General features: G+C 41.3%; 2 protein-coding genes across 2 annotated transcripts in view; one reads left to right on the top strand and one right to left on the bottom strand.

Annotated features, from left to right (window-relative positions):
- The window catches only part of BSN (bassoon presynaptic cytomatrix protein), a 130,396-nt gene that overhangs the window by 77,670 nt on the left and 26,830 nt on the right, over window positions 1-25,896 (bottom strand). The gene's annotated exons all lie outside the window — the stretch shown is intronic.
- Window positions 13,879-16,638, top strand: LOC119545287 (ras-related protein Rab-5B). Its single transcript, XM_037850800.1, has one exon. The coding sequence runs from the start codon at window positions 13,993-13,995 to the stop codon at window positions 14,638-14,640; it is 648 nt and encodes a 215-aa protein (XP_037706728.1). The 5' UTR covers window positions 13,879-13,992; the 3' UTR covers window positions 14,641-16,638.

Raw genomic sequence — 25,896 nt, 5'->3', positions numbered from 1 at the left:
ACAATGCACATCTCTTTCAAGTAAGTGATATAACTACACAGAAATGAACTATTTTGAGTGACTCTAAAACATGGTATTTTAACTGAGTATCTCTACTAGAATATACTTTAACAACACACACACACACATATAAATTGCAAACTGCATTCAGTAGTTTCATTATTGGTAGTAATATTGATATTAATTTGAAACTATTAAAAAGATATATATAAAGACAGAAAGTAGGAAAAATCAAATAAGCAATGATGTTAATGTTAAGGACCAAGACTTTTAGCATAAGAGAAAAGAGACAAATATGGGCAAAATTCCTGTAATCTTAAATTAGAATTGGAAATACCAATATGGACTCATGACTTATTATCTTTCTTTAAAGTGCACACTTCATAACTCTGTCCACCACAATGGCCTAGAAGCAATGACAAACCAGGAAAAATAAGCATCCCTGGTGCCCAGAGTGTCACCTTTAAGCACCATTTCCCCCCAAAAGGAACCAGGGCTCCTTAGCTAACCCTAGGATATCTTACTGTGCTAAAATTAAGGAAGCAACAGTAGGCCAGGGAGGCCAAGATGGGACTAATCAAAGGCTGGTGGTCTGAACTCCAGCTCACAAGGTCAAAGCACACTGGTGTTGGTTGCTGGGAAGGAGAAACTCCTTCATAGATATGCCAGGAAAGGAGAACACCCAACCCAAAAGACAGGGGTAGTTTGGGTATGGGGAAGTCTGCATGAGCTGGGAGCTGGTAAGGTCAGCAGATCACTTCTTTGAGCTGAATCAGGTCTGGAACTTCAGTGCAGTGACGGCGGCCATGGCTCACCAAGGACCTGCTAAAGAGTGGCCTACAGGAAATCTGTCTTCCTGGGACTTCAGGGCTACTGACATCACTGCAGGGAAAGCTTCTGGGCTGTCTCTAGCAATGGGGCAGAGTCTTCTCAGCATTCCTCACACATGGGGGTTCTCTTGGGCAAGGCTCCAGTTATCTACTAGTTCAGTAATCAGGATGAAATCCAACAGACCAGTGTTGCCTAGGTTGGTGCCCCTGCAATACACCCCATGTAGTTGGGAAACTGGAGGAGGAATCAGGCAAAGCCAGTGTGGCATCTGCTCACAGGGCCATGCAGCCACTTCAACTGGTGCTACAGGAAGAAGAGTCGACCTAGGCCCCACACTGGCTGGACAGCACACCAGCAACAGACAGAGATGAAAGCAAGTCATGGGCACTTTCTCTGTCAGTTTAGAAAACAATGCCTCAAGGATTAGAGCAGAACAGGAAAGCAGCGGAGTAGGACCTGTACCCCTCACAAAGCTGGCTGTCCTGAAGGAGCCAGCAGTGGTGGGACATGACTTGTTGGGCCTACCTCCTCCCATAGGCATGGAAGGCCAGGCCCCAGCTGCCCAGCAAGAGGTAGGTATGTGAATGGCCAAGTGGGTCAGGCTGATCTGCTGATGCCCAGGGCCTTAACCTGGGCACCAGAGCATGAGGCTCCAGGAATGACAGGCACCTGTCCTCAAGCCTACAGAGCTGCTGCCCTAATACAGGGAGCTGTGTGGGATGCCAGCATCTTCCATGCTGTGCCCCTGACTCACAGAATCCCACATCTCTTCTTTAACTCTGTGCACAAGGATGATCTGTTGCTGATGAAAGAAGAGAGTATGCAGAAGAGAGTAGGCCAGACCATGGGGTAGGGTAAAGAAACTGGTTATTTTTTGGCACATGACAGGCACTTTACAGCCATCATTTCAGTTAATCCTCATAATGGCTCTGCAATGGAGGTTCTGATGAGGAAACCAAAACTTAAAGAGGAAGTGATGTGCTTAAGACAAAGCCAGTATTGGTACCTAGGTCTCTCTGCCCCCAAACCTGTGCCCTTCTCCTGTATTGTTTCATGCTCCCATGACCCCTCCTGACCTGAGATGTTGTCACCTGCCCTCAGAGAGCCAAAGCAGTCAGAATAAGTCGTCTTGCTGCCCCGGGGTCACGGAGGAGAACATGAGGGCACAGCAGGCCAAGAGGACCTGCAACCTGTCCTGCAGTGGATGCTCCTCTTTCTGAGATTCATGGGAAAACTCAAGAGCTCTCCAAGGAAAGAGCTGGCATAGGTCAGTGGACAAGGAGCCCTTGGTTCCTGCTCGCTGGCCCCACTCACCCAAAACAGTGGACTGATGGCAGAGATATTGGACCAAGAGGATCTCAGGAAGCAGGGCCCACTTCCCCATATCTTTACTCGCATGAGGCTTGTGCCTGTCAGGCAGGGCCAGTCATGGTGAGCACATGGAATGCCAAGTTCCCCTGTTTCCCTTATAGCTCAGGCACAAAGAACATAACTGGGGACCACGCAAAGGCAACAGATGGAGTCCTCTCTATTTCATCCAAAAGCTAAGTGACTCATTAAAACAAATCCTACAGTTTTCAGAAATCTAATAGCTTCCTGTTATTGGAAAATAAAAGAATAATTCTTCAGAAACAAACTATGCTAGTGATACATACCAAAAAAAAAAAAAAAAAAAAACCAAAAAAAAACTGGGGAACTTTTCTCCTGGTGTTTTGGGATTGGACATAAACCAGGCTAGAATCAGAAACAGATACCATGAAGAGCGATTTCAGGTGAGGAAAATTACCTTGAGGGAACCTAGCCCTGATACTACCACCAGGGCCTTAGGCTCTGTTTGCCAGCTTTTTGCCACCTTTATGACCAAGATGCGGAGACACAAGGCGGCACTGGTGGAGGTGCTGTACTCAGAAACCAACTTCTAAGAAATCACACTCTTACCAAGATCTCCCTAGTCTTCCAGTCACTCACACCATTTCCACAAAGCCTTAGGAAGGAAAGCAGAGCCCATCAGACCCTATCATGCCTAGGAGCACAAATAAGAACCTCCTTAACTTCTGGGAAAACCTTAGGGAGAAGGTCTCATGTGATATTCAGGCACCTCTAATGATTGCTAGCTGCACTGCAAATCACCTCCTCTGTCCTTCATGATTTTCCTAGCCATTCTTGCAGCCCACACTTCCTCCTGGCTACCCTTTCTCTGGGGCCCAGGGCCCTTCCTACTTCCCTTCTTCTTGGAGAACCAGCTGACCTATCTGCTCCCCAAGAAGGGATTCTCTGACTGACAGAGTTGGTTTCTGCCACTGGTCACTGACTATCTCAGGGGCTGACTTGACCCAGTCTTGATGTCTCCTCATCCACTCTTTCTCTACTCCCTGAGGTCATTTCTTCTGTCTCAGACCCATGTTCAGCAGTCTCTGTCAATGGCTCCAAGATGGAGCTGCCGGCTATGATGATAGTCTCCACTCAATGTCAGGGCTCCAGGCTCCTCTCCTCCATGTAGGTGATGGGTCAGTGGCCAGAATAATTTTCCAACAAATCTTATCAATTTTTAACAACTTCTCCATTGCCCGTAGACTCAAGTCCAAACCCTTCAGCCTGCCATCCCAGCCTTCTGCCCTCTGGTCCCACTGCCCCACTCAACCTCACATCTGGAGGTCCCTCAGACCAGCCCCTCCCTTCCAGCCAGGCTGGCCTCCTCACAGTCCCTGTAGAGTTTGCAGGCAATCATGCCTTTGCTGTCTTCCTTGCCTGAAGCCCCATTCCTTAAACAACCTACCACCACCAGCACCACCACCACCACTATTCCAATCCCAGGCCAGTTCTTCAAGGCCTAGATTCAAGGCCACTGATTCAGTATGCCTCACCCAAGCTGCTCTTTCTCCTCTCCTTAATTGGCAAAGATGTCATTGTCAGCTTCATCTATCTTCCATTTCAGCCCAACAAATACATTACACCCCACTTTAATTGGTGATGATCTGCTTACTTCCCCTTGAGATTTTTTCTTGCTCCTAGAAGGCTGGGGGCCAACCCCTGTGTAGCACCCAGAAGCAGGTCAGGGCCTAAACACAGAGTAGAACGCCCTCACTGGTAATCTGGGGAAGCAAATTCAAGGGTTCTTGTTTTCTTTATTTCACTGGGCAAATCCTTTGCAGCAGAGTCAAAGCTACCCACCAAAGAAGGTTCCTAGGACAAAGGCATGCACACAGTAAAAATGAATTGATGAGGAAGAACAATGTCTGGCTTTAGACCAAGGAGTTGCAGTATATTTTAAAAATACTTGGGGCAAGACTTCCAGAAAGATGCAGAGAAGAGTCAGCCAATCCTCTTCCCATCAAACAACCATTTAACGAGAGGAAATTATAAAGGCGAATCATTTAAAGTCTCTGGAAATTGTCCTATGGTCATATGACAAATGGAGAATCACTCAGTCAAGAAAATCTACTCTATCTCAGTGAGAACAGAGAGTCTGTGGCATTTGAGCCACAACTCCCTCCCTCCCTCTCCCTACCCAGCTCTGTCTTACAAAACCACTACAGTGGGTTCTCTACTCCGAGCAGGTATGACTCGGAAGTGCCCTCTCGCATCCCCCTCAGCCTCAAGTTACAGAAGCTCTATTCCAGGAAGTGCGACTAGGAGGACTGAGGCTCCCTTCCCCAACCTAATCTTTACTCATGGAGCAGAAGCTCTATTCCAGGCACAGCAGGACAAGAATATCAAGGCCCCAATTGCCCCCATATTAGCTCACTTGTAGAGAAGAGATTCCATATTGAGAGTGGCAACCTGAGAAGATCAGAAGTTACCACCACTCCAGCACCTGCTCATAGAGCAGAGATGTCACTCAGGGAGAAGAGGGCCACTGTCTTCACTCCCAGCTCCTGTGCAGTGGTGCAGAGATTCTGCCCAGGAAGAGACACAGGCTGTAGCAATAAAGGGCTCCACAGCTCTGCCTGAGGGGCATGACTTTATTTGTTAAAGAGGTGGAGAATTCCATGCCTTCAGGCATTCGCAGAAACAATGGAGATCTTGGTGGAGAGCAAGGAAGAGGGTACTCACAGCTCCATGTTACCAGTAGCAATAAGTGAAAGGGCAGCAATCAGAAGTTTATCAAAAAGAACCAGAAAAGTGACAGCCATGAGGAACTCTCCTGGAATCACAATCGACCCCAGGGGTTGGGAAGGCTATGCACATGCACTAGGCTACGCTACACACCCTCAGGAGCAATCAGAGCTGGATGTGGGGTAGACTTAAAAACATTCCCAAGCAACACACAGATCCATCAACAAAGGCAGGAAGACTCACTGGCACAAGGGACTTTAAGCACAACCTCTCACCAAACGCTGGCTGAACAATAAACTACTCTGATCCAGGGAAAACTCCTGGGAAGCCAGGCTTAAAATGGAAATTAATCTTCCACTTATATGAAATATCTAGAATAAGCAAATTTATAGAGGCATAAAGTAAATTAGAGGTTACCAGGAGCTGGAGGGTGGGGGGAAATGGGGAGTTATTGCTTAATGAGTAATGGAAGGTGGTAAGGTAGCTCAACATTGTAAAAGGAATTAATGCCACTGAATTATCCACTTAAAAATAGTTAAAATGGCAAATTTTATGTTCTGTATGTTACCACAATTTAAGAAAAAATAAAATGACATGCATACTTGGAAGTCTGGAAGACTGTGCATATGCCCAAGGCTGCACCCTCTCAGAAATAATCAGAAAGGAAATATCCAACCTACTAGTCCCTGTCTGACTGTGGGGTAAACACAAAAACTCTCTGACTTGAGATAGCAGCCTCCAAGCCACACATGTACCTAACAGTAAAGGACAAAAATCTAACTGATCAAGGGGACTTAAGCACAACCTTTGACCAATACGTGGCTTATGCTGACCCAGGAACGACCCAAAAGTAGCCAAGACAAAAGATGAAAAAAGGGGAAATAAATCTGAGCAGGAACATCAGAGATTGCACACTGCAGAGGAAATAGAATGCATAGTTCAATCAAGTCACTAAATGTTAATAAACAAATGAAAAACAAACAACAACAACATCAACCCTGGGAGATGGGAAAATTAGTATCCAGATTTGCTACAATATATTATATAAAATGTTCAGTTTTCAACAAAAATTATTAGACATACAAAGAAATAGGAAAGTGTGTGACCCATACACAGGAAACAACGAAGACAAAAATTGCTTTTGAGGGGGCCCAGAAGTTGGACTTAGCAGACAAAGACTTCAAAGCAGCTACATAATGAGACTGTCTCATCAAATAGAGAGTATCAATAAAGAGACAGAAAGTATATTAAAAAAAAAAAAACAAACCAGAAATTCTACAGTGGAAAAGTACAATAATGGAAATGAAAAAATACAAGAGGGGTTCAACAGTAAATTTGAGCTGGCAGAAGAAAAAATCAGTGAACGTAAAATAGATAGAGATTATGCAATCTGAAAAACAGAGACAAAAGAATGAACAAAAATGAACAGAGCATCAAAGAAATTCAGGACACCATTAACTGTATGAATATATGCATAACAGGAATACTCGAAGGAAAAAGAAAAAGTGGTGATAAAAAATGCGCAAATAAATAATGGCTGAGAACTTCTCAAATTTGACAAAAACATGAATCTAAACATCCCAGGGGCTCAGTGAAATACAAATAGGATAGATGCAAAGAGACTGCAACCCAGATGCATCATAATCAAAATGTTGAAAGTCAAAGATAAAGAGAAAATCTGGAAAACAGTAAGAGAAAAATTACTCATCACACACAATAAGATTAATAGCTGGCTTCTCATAGGAACAATGGAGGCCAGAAGGTAGTGAGATGACATATTCAAAGTGAAGAAAGTAAAAAACCTGCCAACCAAGAATCCTATACCCAGCAAAACTCTCTTTCAAAAATGAAGAGGAAAAAAAAACAGTTCAACATTCAAAAATCAATTGCTGTAAGCTACCATATCAACATATTTTCTAAAGAAGAAAAATCATATAATCACATAAATTGATGCAGAAAAAAGCATTTAACACCATCATTCATGATATAAACTCTCAGAAAGTAGGCATATAAAGGAATTACCTCAACTTGAAAAAGAGCATCTACACAAAAAATAGAGCAAATATCATACTTAACAGTGAAAGACTGAATGCTTCCCCTCTAAGACTGGGAACAAGGCAAAGATGGCCACTCTCACCACTGTTATTCAACATAGTACTGGAAGTCCTAGCCACTGCAATAAGGTAAGTAAGAAGTAAAAGGCATAGAGATCGGAAAGAAAGAAGTAAAGCCACCTATATTTGTAGATGACATGATTGTGTAGAAAAGCCCGAGGAATCTACAAAACACACACACACACACACATATACACACACACTGTGCTGGTTTTAAACTGTTACGGGCCCCAGAAGAGCCATGATCTTTTAATCCAATCTTGTTGGGTGGAACCATTTGATTGAGTGTTTCCATGGAGATGTGACTCACCCAGTTGTGAGTGAGAACTTTGATTAAATTATTTCCATGGAGACATGACCCTGCCCATTCTAGGTGGGTCTTGATTAGTTCACTGGCGTACGTGACAGAGCTCAAAGAGCTGCTAGACACTGACACTTAGAAATATTTGGAGATGCTAAGCTAAGAGACGAAGCCCAGAGTTTGTCCCGGAGAAGCTAAGAGAGGACCCCCAGATGCTTAGAAATACCCTGGGAAAACAAAGAGAGACAGAAGCTCAGAGACATTTTGGAGAAAGCCATTTTGAAACCAGAACCTGGGGGCAAAGGACCAGCAGATGCTGGCCACATGCCTTCCCTGTTGAGAGAGGTTTCTCGATGTGACTGGCCTTCCTTCAGTGAAGGTATCCTCTTGTTGATGCCTCAGTTTGGAAACTTTAATGGCCTTAGAACTTAGATTATTTGTAACCTAATAAATCCCCTATATAAAAGCCAATCCATTTCTGGTATTTTGCATAATGGCAGCATTAGCAAACTGGAACACACACACACACACACACACACACATCTCAACCACTATTAAATGACTTCAACAAATTTGCAGGATAGAAAAGAAGCACACAAGAATCAATCATGTTTCTACAAACTAACAATGAATGTGCCAAAAATTAAAAACACAAGACTACTTACTATCACTCCAAAGAAAATGAAATGTTTTGAGTATACACTTAAAAAACATTTATAGAATCTGTATGCTGAAAATCAAAAAATGCTGACAAAAGAAATCAAAGTATTTTCTGTAAAACCTACAACTGATCTAAAAAATTTATAAAGAAGAAACAAAAGAAGAGCTAAATAAATGGAGCAGCATTCTGGATACACTGACTGAAAGATTCAACATACAAAAGATGTCAATTCTCCCCAAACTGATCAATAGAGTTAATGCAATTCCTATCAAAGTCCCAGCAAAATTCTGGGACAGACATGGACAAGCTTATTCTAAAATTTATATAGAAAGGTACAGACCCTAAAATACTAAAACAACTTCGACTAACAATGAAGTGGGAGGAATTACATTACCCAATTTTAAGGCTTACTATATTGCTGCAGTAATCAAGACAGTGTGGTATTGGTGGAAGGATAGACACTTAGATCAATGGAAAAGAATAGAGGATTCAGAAATAGACCCACACTAATATGCTCAACTGATTTTTGACAAAAGCACAAAACCAACTCAATGAAGCGAGGACAGCCTTTTCAGCAATCGGTGCTTGAGCAATTGGGCATCTGTAAGGGAAAAAATTGAATCTAGATCTAAATCTCACACTTTACACAAAAATTGACCCAAAATGTAATAGAGTTAATTGTAACATAATTGTAAAAACTCTAAAAGTTTTTGAAAAAAATATAGGAGAAAATATTCAGTATCTAAGGCTAGGAAAAGAGTTCTTAAACTTGACAACTAAAAGCACAATCCATTACAGGATTCTCCTCAGAGAATCTGTACATGAATGTTCATAGAAACTTTATTTTTAATAGCCCAAAACTGGAGTCAGCTCGGTGAATGACTAAATGAACTGGTATATACATACCATGAAATACTACTGAGCAATAAAAAAGTAATGAACTATTGATGCACACAACAACTTAGATGACTCTCCAGGGAATTATACTGAACGAAAAAAGATAATCCAAAAAGATTATGTACTATATGATTCCACTTTTGTAACATTTTGAAATGACAAAATTTTTAGAGTGGGGGCAGATTACTGGTTGCCAAGGGTAATGGACTGGGCAGGGGAGGAGGGGTGGAAGAGAGATGGGTGTGGTTATAAAAGGGTGACACAAGGGATCTTTGTGGTTGAAACAGTTCAGTATCTTGATAGTGGTAGTAGATAGACAAACCTATACAGGTAATAAAATTGTATAGAACTTAATATGCACACAGACAAATGAGCACAAGTAAAACTGGAGAAACCTGAATAAAATTGGTGGATCATAATCAATACTATCTTGGTTGTGGTATTATACTATAGCTTAGTAAAAAGTTACCATTGGGGGAAACTGACAAAATGTAAGAGGGATTGCTCTATTACTTTTCTATTATTTCTCCATTATATATCTCACAACTGCATGTGAAGTTTACAATTATCTCAATTTTTAAAAAAATCAAATGTTTCAAATTACCCTACTCCACTGGGGCTTGCCATTTTAAAAAACTGTGACTAAGAAATGTGTTGATATTTTGTAATTTCATAATGGTACTATATATCTTTGGTTCTCAACTTTATCAGAGTCAACAACCATTTTAATAACAAATATAAAGTGAGCTTTAAAATCCCTGTAAGCATTAATAGGTAATTTGTAAATCTTTTATTTTATAATAATTTCAAACTTACAGGAAAGTTGCAAACATAATAGAAAAATAATACAGAGAACTCCTATATATCCCCTCCCAGAACTCAGATTTCCCAACTTTTAATATTTTCCCACATTTGTTATATCATTCTATTAATCCATTTTCTAAACATTCGAGAGTAGGTTAAAAATTAATAGATAATGTTTAAGTGAAAGAAAAATTTAAAACATTCCCAAATAAACAAAAGGTGAAAAAAAATTGTTGAAAGACCTTATTTACAAGAAATAATAAAGGAAGTTCTTCAGGCTGAAAACAAGTAATACCACCCAAAATTGAAATACACACTGTGCCTGTTTGAATGTATTATGTCCCCCAGAAAAAGGCATATTCTTTGATACAATCTTGTGGGGCAGACGTATTAGTGGGGATTAAGTTGGAATGTATGGATTAGGTTGTTTGCATGGAAATGCGCCCCACCCAACTGTGGGTGATGATTCTAATTGGATAATTTCCATGGAGGTGTTACCCCACCCATTGAGGGTGGGTCTAAATTAAATCACTGGAGCCATGTAAACAAGCTGACAAACAGAAGGAACTCAGTGCAGCTGTGAGTGACATTTTGAAGAGCAACAGAGAATGGCATTTTGAAGAGGAGCTACAGCCAAGAGGGACACTTTGAAGAGTGCATGGGAGCTGAGAGAGTAGCTGCAGATGAGAGATAGTCTGAAGACGGCCGTTGAAAGCAGACTTTTGCTCCAGAGAAGCTAAGAGAGGAAAAACACCCCAAGAGCAACTAAGAGTGACATTTTTGAGGAACTGCAGCCTAGAGAGGAACTTCCTGGGAGAAAGCCATTTTGAAATCAGAACTCTGGAGCAGACGCCAGCCACGTGCCTTCCCAGCTAACAGAGGTTTCCGGACACCACTGGCCATCCTCCAGTGAAGGTACCTGTTCTAGTTTGCTAATGCTGCAGAATGCAAAACACCAGAGATGGACTGGCTTTTATAAAAAGGGGGTTTATTTGGCTATACAGTTACAGTCTTAAGGCCATAAAGTGTCCAAGGTAACACATCAGCAATTGGGTACCTTCACCGGAGGATGGCCAATGGCGTCCGGAAAACCTCTGTTAGCTGGGAAGGCACGTGGCTGGCGTCTGCTCCAAAGTTCTGGTTTCAAAATGGCTTTCTCCCAGGACATTCCTCTCTAGCAAGCTTGCTCTTCTTCAAAACGTCACTCACAGCTGCACTCTCTTTTCTTCTCCTTGAGCCAGCTCATTTATATGGCTCCACTGATCAAGGCCCACCCCGAATGGGTGGGGCCATGCCTCCATGGGAGTATCCCACCAGAGTCACCACCCACAGCTGGGTGGGGCACATTCCAAGCAAATCTAATCAGCACCAAAAGTCTGTCCCACAAGACTACATCAAAGATAATGGCATTTGGGGGACACAATACATTCAAACCGGCACATTCCACCCCCTGGACCCCAAAAATGACATTATCTTTCCAAGTACAAAATACATTCATTCCATCACAATATCACAAAAACTTAAATCATTTCAGTAACAAAAGTTAAGTACAAGATCCCATCAAAATCAATTACAGGTGTGGTGGGTCCTAAGGCACAATTCTCCTTTAGCTTTGGATCTGTGGACTTAGAAACAGTTATATGCTTCCAATATACAAAGGAGGGACATTCATAGGATAAACATTCCCATTGCCATAAGGAGAAACAGTAAGAAAAACAGGGTTAACAGGACCAAAACAGTTCTTAAAACCTGCAGGACAAACTCCATTAGATTTCAAAGTCTGAGAGTCATTTACAGAACAACATTGCATCCCTGGGGCTTGAGAGAGCGGGAGCCTAACCCTTCCTAAGGGCCTTTTCGGCAGCCCTTTCCTCTCCAAATGCTTAGGTGAGTGCTCCAACATACCCACACAGTGGGGAGACCACCTTCTCGGCCCCACCCTCCTCAAACATTGGGGCAGCTCCCAGATTCCCTTCCATCTCCGGGGCACATGCTCAACCCCTTCAGAACAGTGGGGTGGCAGCCAGGCTCTCCCCAATTCCCTGGGAATGTGCTCCAACCTCTTTGGGACCTGAGGTGGCAAAACTCTTCCAGAGCATCGAGGCGGAAAGCCCGCCCTCAACCTCCAGGGAAAACTCACCCTTTCCGTGCATGTGGGCTGCTCCGCTCTCCCAGCCCGAGACCTCCTGACTCCAGACCTCAACCTCCATGGCTCTGTCTTTGAAGAAATTTTTCCTTCAGTTTGTTCCTTGTCTGTCTCCTCCAGTCCAGACTGGCAGCGGCTCTGTCTATAAAGTTCTCACAAAAATTCTGTTGGCTTTGCATGAAGCACACAGGGGTCAAAGCCATCAGACAATAGGAGTTTCCACAGATCCTTTCTGGATAATTCCATCTCCAATCTTGGCTTGTACTGAAATGGCGGCTGGGTTCCATATTCTGTTACATCCTCACGTTGGGCTATAGCTTCTGGGATTCCACCCCCTGGAAGCTCGTAATTTTCAGCTTCTGGTCTTTTTGAACCCAAGAGTTCAGTTCTAAGTTTATCTCTTTCTGCTCGCATTTTACTATAAACTGCAAGGAGAAGCCAGGTTACGTCCTCCACACGTAGTCTGGAGATCTCCTCAGCTAAGTACTCCAGGTTGTCACTTTTAAATTCTTCCTTCCATCTGACACCAGGACTCAATTTTGCCAAATTCTCTGCCACTTTAAAACAAGGATCGCCTTTCTTCCAGTTTACAACAACACATTGATCATCTCTGTTCAAGGCCTCATCAGAAGTATCTTTAGAGTCCATATTTCCACAAACAGTCTCTTTAAAGCAGTTTTGGCCTTTTCTATCAAGCTCCTCACAACTCTTCCAGAAACTCCCCATTATCCATTTAAAAAGCCGCTCCAACATGTTCAGTATTTGCAAACTCAGCAGCAAAAGCACCCCACTTCTCTGGTACCAAAATCTGTTCTAGTTTGCTAATGCTGCAGAACGCAAAACACCAGAGATGGACTGGCTTTTATAAAAAGGGGGTTTATTTGGCTATACAGTTACAGTCTTAAGGCCATAAGTGTCCAAGGTAACACATCAGTAATCAGGTACCTTCACTGGAGGATGGCAAACAGCGTCCGGAAAACCTCTGTTAGCTGGGAAGGCACAAGGCTGGCGTCTGCTCCAAAGTTCTGGTTTCAAAATGGCTTTCTCCCAGGACATTCCTCTCTAGCAAGCTTGCTCTTCTTCAAAACGTCACTCACAGCTGCACTCTGTTTCCTCTCCTTGAGCCAGCTCATTCATATGGCTCCACTGATCAAGGCCCACCCCGAATGGGTGGGGCCACACCTCCATGGGAGTATCCCACCAGAGTCACCTCCCACAGCTGGGTGGGGCACATCTCCATGCAAACAACCTAATCCAAACATTCCAACTTAATCCCCACTATTCTGTCTGCCCCACAAGATTGCACCAAAGAATATGGCTTTTTCTAGGGGACATAATACATTCAAACCGGCACAGTACCCGATTGTTGATGAGTTACCTTGGACATTTGATGGCCTTAAGACTGTAACTGTGTAACCAAATAAACCCCATTTTATAAAAGCCAATCCATTTCAGGTGTTTTGCATCCCAGCAGCATTAGCAAACTAGAAAACACACACACACACACACACACACACACACACACACATACAAAACAAAAACAAAGAGTTTCACTAGAGGTAATTATGTAGGTAATTATGAAAGAGTATAATTGCACATTTCATCTCTTTTATTCTCTTCACTGACTTATAAAGCAACTGCATAAAGCAATCAGTATATAACTATTGGTGAGCTTATACAGAAATTTAATACACATGACAAAAACAGCACAGAAGAGGTGAGTGGAATGAAATAAGGAAATACATCAAATGTTAACTCAAATCCACAGGAAGAAATGAGAAGAATCAGAAATGGTAAATGAAAAGGTTAATATAAACTATATAAATATATAGTTGTTCTTTATATAAAAGATTATATAAACTAATAATTATAACAATGTATTGTTAGGTTTGTAACACATATAGATGTATTATTTATAATAATAATAACACAAAAAGGAGAAAAAGGAATGGAACTATAAAGGAATAAAGTTTCTGTATTTTCCTGGAATTAAATTTGCAAAAATCAGAAGTAGGTTTCAATACTTTAAGATGTATATTAGAGGACACAGGCTTGGGCCCGACGGGGGAGACGGAGCCCCAGGACTGTTGAAGCCTGGAAGTCCCCTCCCCTTCCCCCTCCCCCCCTTGCCGCTTTGTGGCATCCCCCTCCCTCCACCCTTTCCTATTCTGATAATCTGGCCATGACTAGCAGGAGCACAGCCAGGCCCAATGGGCAGCCCCAAGCCAGCAAAATATGCCAGTTCAAATTGGTCCTGCTGGGGGAATCTGCAGTGGGGAAATCTAGCCTGGTATTACGTTTTGTCAAAGGGCAGTTCCATGAATACCAGGAGAGCACCATTGGAGCGGCCTTCCTCACCCAATCCATTTGTCTAGATGATACAACAGTCAAGTTTGAGATCTGGGACACAGCTGGACAGGAGCGATATCATAGCTTGGCCCCCATGTACTACAGGGGTGCTCAAGCTGCAATTGTGGTTTATGACATTACTAATCAGGAAACCTTTGCCAGAGCAAAGACATGGGTGAAGGAACTACAGCGACAGGCCAGTCCTAGCATCGTTATTGCCCTGGCAGGGAACAAAGCTGACCTGGCCAACAAGCGCATGGTGGAATATGAAGAGGCCCAGGCATATGCAGATGACAACAGCCTATTGTTTATGGAGACTTCAGCCAAGACAGCTATGAACGTGAATGATCTCTTCCTGGCAATAGCTAAGAAGTTGCCAAAGAGTGAACCCCAGAATCTGGGGGGTGCAGGATGCCGAAGCCGGGGTGTGGATCTCCATGAGCAGTCCCAGCAGAACAAGAGCCAGTGTTGTAGCAACTGAGGGAGTGGCTAGCAGCAAACAAGTATGGAGCTAGCACGAGAGCTAAGAAATAACCTCCATCCCTACCCTTCAGCACACAGCCCCTATGGTAACAGCACACTGAGCCCTGGCTCCCAAGGGCTGCCTCTTGACAGCTCCGTCATGGCACTTTTTAATGCTTCAGCAACCAACACCAGGCAGCTGTTGCCACTGGCCTCCTACCCCCTACTCTGGGGCTTGGGGGTCAGATACCCCCAGGACTTACCTTCCAAAAGAAACTTTCTTCATTTTGTATTATAGGTGCAAGACAGTGACCTACTTATCTTTCCTCCTCCTTCCTAATGTTCCCCATTTTTTCAGAAAACACTTTGTCTCCTGCCCCTCCCCTTCTGCTTTTGGTCAATCCCTGTTCTTGATCCCCTTGTCCTCTTCTCCCCAGGATGGAAAAAGTGGTGAACCCAGGAACTGAGGAATGAGGTTTCCAGATCAGTCACATAAAAGGGCCCTGGGGGAGGGAGAGTAAGGCTTACAGCAGGAAGGAGTAAGGAAACACTTTTTTTTCTTTTTACTTGGTTGGAGTTTCTCATATTTGAAAATACTGCAATATCCATGAGTTGGCCTTGTGGAGGGTGTTTCTAGGTAGAGATGAGACTGGGAAGGCAAGCTCTCTGGCACCAGGTTGGAGTCCTGTTGAGTTAGCTGGGTGGAGGCAGGGGAAGTGGAGTGCAGTGTCATCTGTTGCTCTGGAACTCATCCAAGGCCTGGTTTCCCATCACCCAAGCTCTTAGGTAGCTTCTCCCACATGGTGGGGGATTGGATCCCAGAGTCCTCCAAAGAAACTTCATTGGTTGCCTGCCTTTTGGGGTCTGCTGTGATCTGACTGGAGGAGGGACCAGTTTCTGATACCCATCTTCTGATTTATACATATGCATTTTTTCCTCTGGCCTTTAGATGGCTTCAGCCCCAGTCACCGTATCCCTCTGCAGTTTGCACTTTAATTGATAGTAGTTCAGATGGGATACTTGTTTTATGGGGGTTGATTGATTTACTCATCCCCCTACCTTCTTTTTAATTAAATGGATCCTGAGGTATATATGAGGTTTGAGGAGGGCTGTAGAGAACAAAAGCAGTGGCAGCTGCAAGCCCAGTCTCCACTGCTAGCTTCCTCCAACTCAGATTCTTCACTTATATTCTAGCCAACCTAGCTCTTCAGTAAAAGTTGCCTTTCCTGGAGAATTAACTGATGAACTGGGGAGTCGTCTCAGGATAGTGTAGGCCAAGACAGGGGAGTGAGAAGGAGCCAGGCAAGAGGGGAGAGTTTTCACTCTTTTTCTAGGGTTCACATTCAACTTGGTATCCATTACCATGTCTATTTTACTTGCCTGTAAAGAGGTGTGATCTTATTTCCCCGGTACAGTCTGTTCTGTCCCCACTTGCCATCAGGCCTTACTTCCTTTCTCATTTTTAGTCTTCAGTTTAGTCCCCATTCCTACACCCCATGCATCCAGTTGTTTAATCCACGTACCACTAGGGGCTAGTACCACAGAGGCCTATTTGTGGCCCCCTTACATCATACCACCTATTCCTGTGGACAGGGAATAACTAGCACTGAAGGCACCCCACAGCTGTCTGATATCATTAGAGGGCTTTGATCCTTTTTAGATCTCTAGCCTCTCTTCATATCTCTTATCAGGTGTTTTTAGGATGTCTGTGGAAAGGCATCAAGGCAAGAGAGAACTCTGGGCTCCTTGTTCCAGCCCAGAGTTTTGGGAAAATTGGGGGACAAAAGATAGGAAAGGCCACAGTGACCTAAGATTGAAACTTTTCTGCCCTTTTGACTTGTAGACTTCCTTTTGTTGCAGAGTAGCTGAGAAACCCAGTTTAAGTTCTTCCACTTAGGTCTCAATTCCTTCCCTTTTCCAGGGGCAGCCTTAGTTCCCGTGGCCCTGAAATGCACACACCTTTCCTTTCCCTTTCCAGAACCCACTAGCCCCCCACCCCCACCCCACAAAAGCATCCAGTACATCCTTTTTTTACAAGTGGAGAAACTAGAATGGCTTTCTTAAGTCTGTTAGAAATGAAGCTCTGTGGAGCTTTCCCCATGGAACAGGAGCAAAGATGTTTCACTGCCTTGGGGCTGGAAAACCATTTTCCCAGGCTTCTTCCTTCCCTCTCCTCCCCACCACCCTAATTCTTCCTTAGGAACAGGATTGGCCTTAGCTTCTGGGCCTATCTGCTGTCTTCCCTCTGTCTCCTACCAGCTCTTCAGCTTTCCTTTGAGCTCTGTTGGACTTTGGGGATCTTAGTTTTTTATTTCCCAGCTCTTCATTTTTTTTCTTCTGGTCAGTTTTTTTTAGGGGGGGAGGGTGTCTTTTTCTTTTTTTTTTGCTTCTAAGAAAGCATTTGCCTTTTTCCCCCTTTTTCCCTCTTCCAACATAACAATCGTGGTAACAGAATGCGACTGCTGATTTACCGATGTATTTAATGTAAGTAAAAAAGGAAAAAAAGAAAAGTGAAAAAAAAAAAAAAAAAAAAAAAAAAAAAAGATGTATATTAGAGACTTGGGCAAGATGGCGGCATAGAGAATAGTAGAAGCTAAGTAGTCCCCCTGGAACAACTACAAAAAACCAGAAACAACTAGTAAATAATCCAGAATAACTGCGGGCGGACAAACGAAACCATCCATTCATCATACACCAACCTGAATTGGGAGGAATGCCCGAGAACACAGCATAAAATCTGTAAGTAAAACCTGCGGAACCAGGTCGGGAGACCCCCTCCCCCATAGCCCGAGCTGCGGAGCCGCGTGGTGCCACAGAGAAGCTCTCTCCCAGCAAGCGAATACAGCTCAGCTGAGCTCCAACTGGGGTTTTAAGTAGCGAGTGTGAACTGCTCACTACAGGTACGCAGCCCCAAAAAACAGACAGAGGTTTTGGGTGACGACTGACCTGGGAGAGCCGGAGGGTTGCCTTGGACTGGGTCTGAAGGGGACTATCTGTTTCTTTTTTGGCTCAGTGGAGAAAGCCCCAGTCATTTTCAGTTTCCAGGGCTGTGACTCTGGGAAGGGTGGAGACACCACAAGCAGAGAGTGAGACCATTGAAATGCTAATGACCTCCACCTGAGGGGTCTCTCTTCTCTAGGAGGAAAGGGGTGGGGCCCTTTCCATTCAGAACCAGACCCCAGAGCCTGGGGGAACACGGCCATACCTCCTCATACCAGTCAAGAATTATAGGCTAACAGGCGTCACCTGCTGGACAGAAAAACACAGTGACCCGAGGCATCAAAGGGTGGAACAATTTTCTAAGACACACCTACAGGGAAACCAGATACTGAATATTTCTTCCCTCTGGGACCTGAGCCTGTTCTGGTCTGGGAAAACCTGATTTGGATAACCAAGGAAACCATGCCTAGACAACAGAAAATTACAACCTACACTAAGAAAAACAAAGTTATGGCCCAGTCAAAGGAACAAACGTACACTTCAACTGAGATACAGGAATTTAAACAACTAATGCTAAATCAATTCAAAAAGTTTAGAGAAGATATTGCAAAAGAGATAGAGGCTGTAAAGGAAGCACTGGACATGTATACGGTAGAAATCAAAAGTTCAAAAAACCTACTAGTAGAATCTATGGAAATGAAAGGCACAACACAAGAGATGAAAGACACAATGGAAACATACAACAGCAGATCTCAAGAGGCAGAAGAAAACACCCAGGAACTGGAGAACAAAACACCTGAAAGCCTACATGCAAAGGAGCAGATGGAGAAAAGAATGAAAAAATATGAACAACGTCTCCGGGAACTCAAGGATGAAACAAAGTACAATGATGTACATATCATTGGTGTCCCAAAAGGAGAAGAGAAGGGAAAGGGGGCAGAAGCAATAATAGAGGAAATAATCAATGAAAATTTCCCATCTCTTATGAAAGACATAAAATTACAGATCCAAGAAGCGCAGCATACCCAAACAGAAGAGATATGAATAGGCCTACGCCAAGACACTTAATAATCAGATTATCAAATGTCAAAGACAGAGAGAATCCTGAAAGCAGCAAGAGAAAAGCAATCCATTACATACAAAGGAAGCTTCATAAGACTATGTGCGGATCTCTCAGCAGAAACCATGGAGGCAAGAAGGAAGTGGTGTGATATATTTAAGATACTGAAAGAGAAAAACCACCAACCAAGAATCCTGTATCCAGCAAAGCTGTCCTTCAAATATGAGGGAGAGCTCAAAATATTTTCTGACAAACAGACAATGAGAGACTTTGTGAACAAGACACCTGCCCTACAGGAAATACTAAAGGGAGCACTACAGGGTGATAGAAGACAGGAGTGTGTGGTTTGGAACACAATTTTGGGAGATGGTAGCACAACAATGTAAGTACACTGAACAAAGGTAACTATGAATACGGTTGAGAGAGAAAGATGGGGAGCATGTGAGACACCAGAAGAAAGGAGGAAAGATAACGACTGGGACTGTGTAACTTGGTGAAATCTAGAGTATTCAACAATTGTGATAAAATGTACAAATATGTTCTTTTACAAGGGAGAACAAGCAAATGTCAACCTTGCAAGGTGTTAAAAATGGGGAGGCATTGGGGGAGGGATGCAATCAGCATAAACTAGAGACTGTAACTAATAGAATCATTGTATTATGCTTCCTTTAATGTAACAAAGGTGATATACCAAGGTAAATGCAGATAAGACGGGGGGATAGGGGAGGCATGTTAGACACTTGACATTGGTGGTATTGTCTGATTCTTTATTCTACTTTGATTTAAGGTTATTTTTCCTTTTGCTGCTTCCTAGCTGTCATTTTTTTTTTGTTTCCTCTTCCTTTTGCCTCTCTACCTTCTTTGACTCTCCCTCCTGCCTTGTGGAAGAAATGTAGATGCTCTTGCTTAGTATGAGCAGAATGTTCAATTAGGATGAACTTAAATGTTTGGAAATGAACAGGGGTGTTGGTAGCAAGATGTGAGAATAACTATCAGCGCTGAATGGTGTGTGAATGAGGTGGAAAGGGGAAGCTCAGAGTCATATATGTCACCAGAAGGAAAGTTGGAGGTCAAAAGATGGAAATGTATAAAACTGAATCCTATGGTGGGCAATGTCCATGATCAGCTGTACAAATACTAGAAATCACTTCATGAACCAGAACAAATGTATGACAATACAATTAGAAGTTAATAATAGAGGGGCATATAGGGAAGAACTATATACCTATTATAAACTATATACTACAGTTAGTAGTATTTCGACATTTTTTCATAAACAGTAACAAATGTACTATATCAATACTAGGAGTCAACAATTGAGGGGGGTTGGTTAGGGATAGGGGAGGTTTAGAGTTTCCTTTTCTTTTTTTCTTTTTTCATCTTTCACTTTATTTCTTGTCTGGAGTAATGAAAAGTTTCTAAAAATTGAACAAAAATTAAGTGTGGTGATGGATGCACAGCTGTATGAGGGTACCCAGGGGCAAGTGATTGTACACTTTGGATCTTTGGATAATTGCATGGTGTCTGAACAATCTCAATAAAAATGAAAAAAAAAAAAAAAAAGATGTATATTAGAAGCCCTAAAGCAACTACTAAGAAAATAATTCAAAAATATATAATTTTAAAAATCACCACAGGAATCAAAATGTTATACTAGAATATATCCAGTTAATACAAAGGAAGACTGTAAAGAAGAAATGGAGGAATATCAAAAATAAAAAATAAAATGTAAATCCATTTGGTATGAAGAGGCTTTGAGACATGAGGAAGAGAAAGCCCAAGTCACGGATGGCACTGCTGCCAGGGCCAGTGCAAGTGCCGGGGCCTTGTCCAGCAGCTTTTCCCACCCCTAGTGAAGCCTGAGGCCAAGTCGTCACTCTGTGGTTGAAGAGAGCAGTTAGCCATCTAAGTCGTGGAGGGCCAAACTGTGGCTGGGGGAGACAGTGTATAAGGCCTTTGTGATCCCATAATACAGGGGTGATTTACAGCTTTATCGTTTGTTTTTTATTGGTATTTTTCGAGTGTTGTTCCTTTAAATAGAAGTATTAATTAATTAATTAATAATTAGATTTAATTTTATGTATGACATCAATCACACATTTACTGCTAATTATCCAGTATAAGAGTTTTGATATTTTGTAAAAAAAAAAAATAGGGAAATTTTCCACCTTATTTTGTGATCTAAAACAAGCACCAGAATAGGAATTTCCTGGAAAACATGAAAGAACTCAGCAGTAAAATAGATGGGGTCAAGAAACAGACAAAAAATAAATGGTTATTTCTTGGTTTCTTGGCTTTCTTTATCCTTTTTAAGTTTGTATTCTGTGAAAATTATATACCTGGAAAAAATGTAAACCAAACCATATTGATAGTAACATTAAATGTGAATGAATTAAATGACCTAGTCAAAAGGCCGAGATTATCACACTGGATAAAAAAAATAAGACCCAAAATATGCTATCTACAGGAGACACCCTTAGATACAAAGATACAAATACGTTAAAATTTTTTAAATGGGTAAAGATCTACCATGCAAACAGCAACCATATGAGAGCTGGAGTGGCTATACTAATATCAGACAAAATAGACTTTAAAACAAAAAATGTCACTTGAGATAAAGAGTCACTGCATAATGATAAAACAGTCAATCCATCAGGAAAATACAGCAATTGCAAACATATATGCATCTAATAACAGAGCCCCAAAATACATGACGCAAAACTGACAGAATTGAAAGAAGAAATAGACATTTCAACAATAGTAGTTGGGCATTTCAATATCTTACTAATAATGTTCTAATAATGGATAGAACAACCAGGCAAAAGATGAACAAAGAAACTGAAGAGCCAAACAATAATATAAACCAACTAGAAAAAATAGACATCTTTAAAAAACTTCAGCCAACAACAGCAGAATGCACATTCTTCTCAAGTATACAATGGGACATTCTCCAGATTAGAACATATGCTAAGCCATAAAATAAGCCTTAAAATTTTAAAAGGATTTAAATGATACAAAGTATGTTCCCTGACCACGATGGAATTAAATTAGAAATCAAAAACAAAAAGAAATTTGGGAAATACACAAATACATGCAAATTAAAACAACATATTCTAAATAAATGATGGGCCAGAGAAGAAATCACAAGAAGAATTACAAAATACTTTGAGATGGATGAAAATGAAAACAATACCAAAACTTATGAGATTCAGCTAAAGCAGTGCTTACAGGGAAATTTATAGCTTTAAATTACTATACTAAAAAAGAAGAAATACTTCAAATCAGTACCCTAAACTTCCACTTTAAACAAATAGAAAAACTAAATACAAGGCAAGCACAGAAAGAAAACAATGAAGGGAAAAGTGGAAATGAAATAGAGAGAATAGCAAAACAATAGAGAAAATGAGTGAAACAAAAAGTTGGTTTTTTTAAAAGATCAACAGTCAATAAACATTTAGTTAATTGATAAAGAAAAAAGAGAAAAGATTCAAATCACTAAAATCAGAAATTAATGAGGAGACATCACTATTTATCTTAAAGAAATAAAATGATTATAAGAAAATACAATGAACAACTGTATGTCAACAAATTAGATAATTTAGAAGAAAAAGACAAATTTCTAGAAAGGCACAAATCACTGAAAACTGACTCAGGAAGAAGTAGAAAATCTGAATAGACCTGTAACAAATAAAGAGACTGAAATAATCATTTTTAAACTTCCCACAAAAAAAAGCACAGGACCAGATAGTTTCACCAGTGAATTCTACCAAACATTTAAAGAATTCATATTGATCCTTCACAAAATCTTCCAAAAACAGAAGAGAAAGAAACACTTCCCAACTTATTCCATGAGACCAGTATTACCCTGATTCCAAAACCAGACAAAAACATCACAAATATACTACAGGCCAAAATCCCATTTGAATATGAATCCAAAAAATTCTCAACAAAATACTAGCAAACCAAATCCAGAAACATATAAAAAGGATTTTACACCATAACCAAGTAGGATTTATCCCAAGAACTCAAGGTTGGTTTAACTTTGGAAAATCAATTCGTGTAATACACCATATCAATAGAATAATGAGAGAAAAAAAAACCCACATAACCATCTCAATAGATGAAGAAAAAGCATTTTGCAAAATCCAAGACCTTTTCATGATAAAAATATTCAACAAACTAGGAAGAGAAGGGAACTTCTTCAATATGATAAAGGGTATCTAAGAAAAATCAACACCCAACATCATAATTATCCCCCTAAGATTAGGAACAAGACAAGAATGTCTGTCCACTTCACTTCTATTACAGAAGTTTTAGAAGTTCTATCCAGGGCAATTAGGCAAGAGAAAGAAATGAAGGCATCCAGATTACAAAGAAAAAGTAAAAATATCTCCATTCACAGATGACACAATCTTGGGTATAGAAAAATCCTAAGGAATCCACTAAAACAACATGAGAACCAATAAATAAGTCCAGCAAGGTTGCAGGATTAAAGATCGATATACAAAAATCAATTGTATTTCTATACATTTGGAAAGAACAATTTGAAAATGAAATTAAGAAAAGAATTCCATTTACAACAGCATCAAAAGAATAAAATACTTCAGAATAAACTTAACAAAGTGAAAAACATGTACACTAAAAACTACAAAATCTGTTGAAATAAATTAAAGAATATCTAAATAAATGGAAGGACATTCCATGTTCGTGGATCAGAGCACTTAATATTGTTAAGATAACTGTACCCCACAAACTGATCTATAGATTCAACACAATCCCTATCTAAATCCCAGATAGGTTTTTTTTTTGTTTTTTTTTTTTTTGGCAGAAATTGACAGGCTGATCCTAAAATTCATATGGAAATGCAAGGGACTCAGAATAGCCAAAACAATCTTGAAAAAGAAGAACAAAGTTGGAGGATTCACACTTTCTGATACAAAAGCTGGCTACAAAGCAACAGAAAGCACAATGAGTGTGGTACTGGCATGAGGATAGCCATATAAATCAACAGAATAGGACTGAGAGTTCAGAAATAAATGCAAACATTTATGGCCAGTTGATTTTCAACAAGGATACCAAGACAACTTGACGGGAAATGAAAAATCTTTTCAACAAATGGCACAGGGACAACTAGATATACACATGCAAAAGAATGAAGTTCGCCCTTACCTCACACCATATACAAAAATTAACTAATTGGCAATTAAGATGCAGGTGCAGTTTTCTTTTAATGTCATGCTATTGTTTAAGTAATAAGAACTATTAAGTAATAGGCTTTAGATATTGTAATTTTTTTTCCTAATTTCCTGCTAGATTTTGTATTCTAGTAGCCAATGTATTTTCAATGAAATGTAAAAAAATATTTCCATTCTCTTTGACCAGTATTAATTTCTTGAGATTTTATTGCTTGTCACTTGAATTCTGTAGCTGTCATACATCTCTGGTATAAGCAACATTTGAGTTTTCAAGTGTGTAGACCATCTCTTCATATTTTCAAGACGTAATTTTACATTTCTACATTTTAAAAAGTTTGGCTATGATTCTAGAGGCAAGCTTCTAATATGTATACCTGTACATGTGACCTTTATGAAAAGAAATCTGCATGTATAATCTGTTCTTACTTGTAACTTTCTGCTTACTTTCTGCTTATATCTGTGGATTCAAGTTACTGAAGTGACTATCAGTAAAGAAACCTAGGCCATTTTCATTGGTTATAGATGTTTGGAATGATAACCAATATATTTGTCACTTGTGGCTTTTATTCATTGTTACACTTATGTGCATGCTTTAACAAATTACTTTTTAAATCTAGATTGAGTGTGCTAGGCTGCTACTAAAGATCCGAATTAAAAAAAAAATTGATTAAATACTTAAATCTAAGAGCCAAAACTATAAAACCCTTAGAAGAATACATATGAGTAAATCTTCATGACCTCGGATCTGGCAATAGATTCTTACCTATGACACCAAAAGCACAGGCAATGAAAGAAAAATTGGATAAAATTTAATTTAATTTTCATCAAATTAAAAACTTTTACACATCAAAGGACACTATCAAGAAAGTGATAAGACCCTACATGATGGAAGAAAATAATTGCTAATCATATTAAACCCTGAGATTCTATGTATCTATCAGCTACTCCAGCAAAAATTTCTAATTTCGGGGACTTGGAGAGAAGCATATGGGAGGAGTCACATTTCTAGGCTCCCTGGAATGCCTTTTATCTGGATTGTGCCCAGCTCTACTGTACATATTTTTTAATTGGGTGGTACATTATTTTTTGCTAATATGCGGTGTGCTTTAACACAACACTTAACCAGATGCTATATGGTGCCTCAGTAAACGTTGGTTGAATGAATAAATTAGTGCTAATCTTAAAAGAAAAGAAAAGGACAGAGGAACAAAGACAAAGAACAAGCCACACTGGCAATGAGGGACTTGCTCAGACAAGATCACTGAGAAGGAGCTGGTTGGAGGGAGGAGTGCTGAGTAAGGATCCAAAGGGGAATGAGAGCCACCCCCAGGCAAATTTCCTTCCCAAAGTCACTGCTGAGTGTCCATCACCATTCATGGCGACCCCAGCAAGCCTCTCCCTGCTAGGCACTTAGTGCCATCTGCCCTCTGGTCTGGGACGAGAATGTAGCAAACTTGCCCCTGTGCCCCAGTCATGGTAAGCAACCACACAGTTAGCACTGTGGTCAGTGTGTCATGGTCACTTGAGGGAAGCCTCCACCTGCAGGCTTTCCTGCCCCGACCCTGCAATATACCTCCAGTCTCCCCCTCTATGTGAGCTCAGCCATACTAATGGGGTCATTCATCCCTTGGGTCAGTTGCATCCATCTGGAGGCCTGGTCTGGTCTTCCTGAGGGTGTGGCAACATTCTGCCAGGGGTATAACGAACAGATCCCGCTGCAGCCAAACTGGCAAGAGAAGCCTCTCCGTGGGCCCTGGTCAAGACTGGTATGACCAATGAGTCCTACTGGGCTCACTCCAGGGCACCTCCTGCTGCACACTCTGTCCAGGGTGAGGGAGCCAGCAATATCCTTAGGGAAATTCCCAACAGAACAAACCAAGCACTCATCTCCAGAAAAAAAACATCAGTATCCCACCCACTGCCAAGAATTTTCCATGGGGAGACAATTCACCAGGGCTAACACTGAGCCCCATCCCTCCCTGTGTTACTTGAAGGGTGAGACAGAGTTCCTGGTCTTGAGAAGCCTATCCCTCAGCTAGTGCTAGGTGAGCCCCAGGAGCTGTTGACAGCTGCTCAGCAC

The sequence above is a fragment of the Choloepus didactylus genome, chromosome 1, assembly GCF_015220235.1.
Source record: "Choloepus didactylus isolate mChoDid1 chromosome 1, mChoDid1.pri, whole genome shotgun sequence".
NCBI lineage: Eukaryota > Metazoa > Chordata > Mammalia > Pilosa > Megalonychidae > Choloepus > Choloepus didactylus.
This window is presented reverse-complemented; position numbering and strand designations above follow the sequence as displayed.

Excerpts from the sequence above, each read along its gene's own strand:
- LOC119545287 (XM_037850800.1), top strand. The coding sequence starts at position 13,993 with ATGACTAGCAGGAGCACAGCCAGGCCCAATGGGCAGCCCCAAGCCAGC.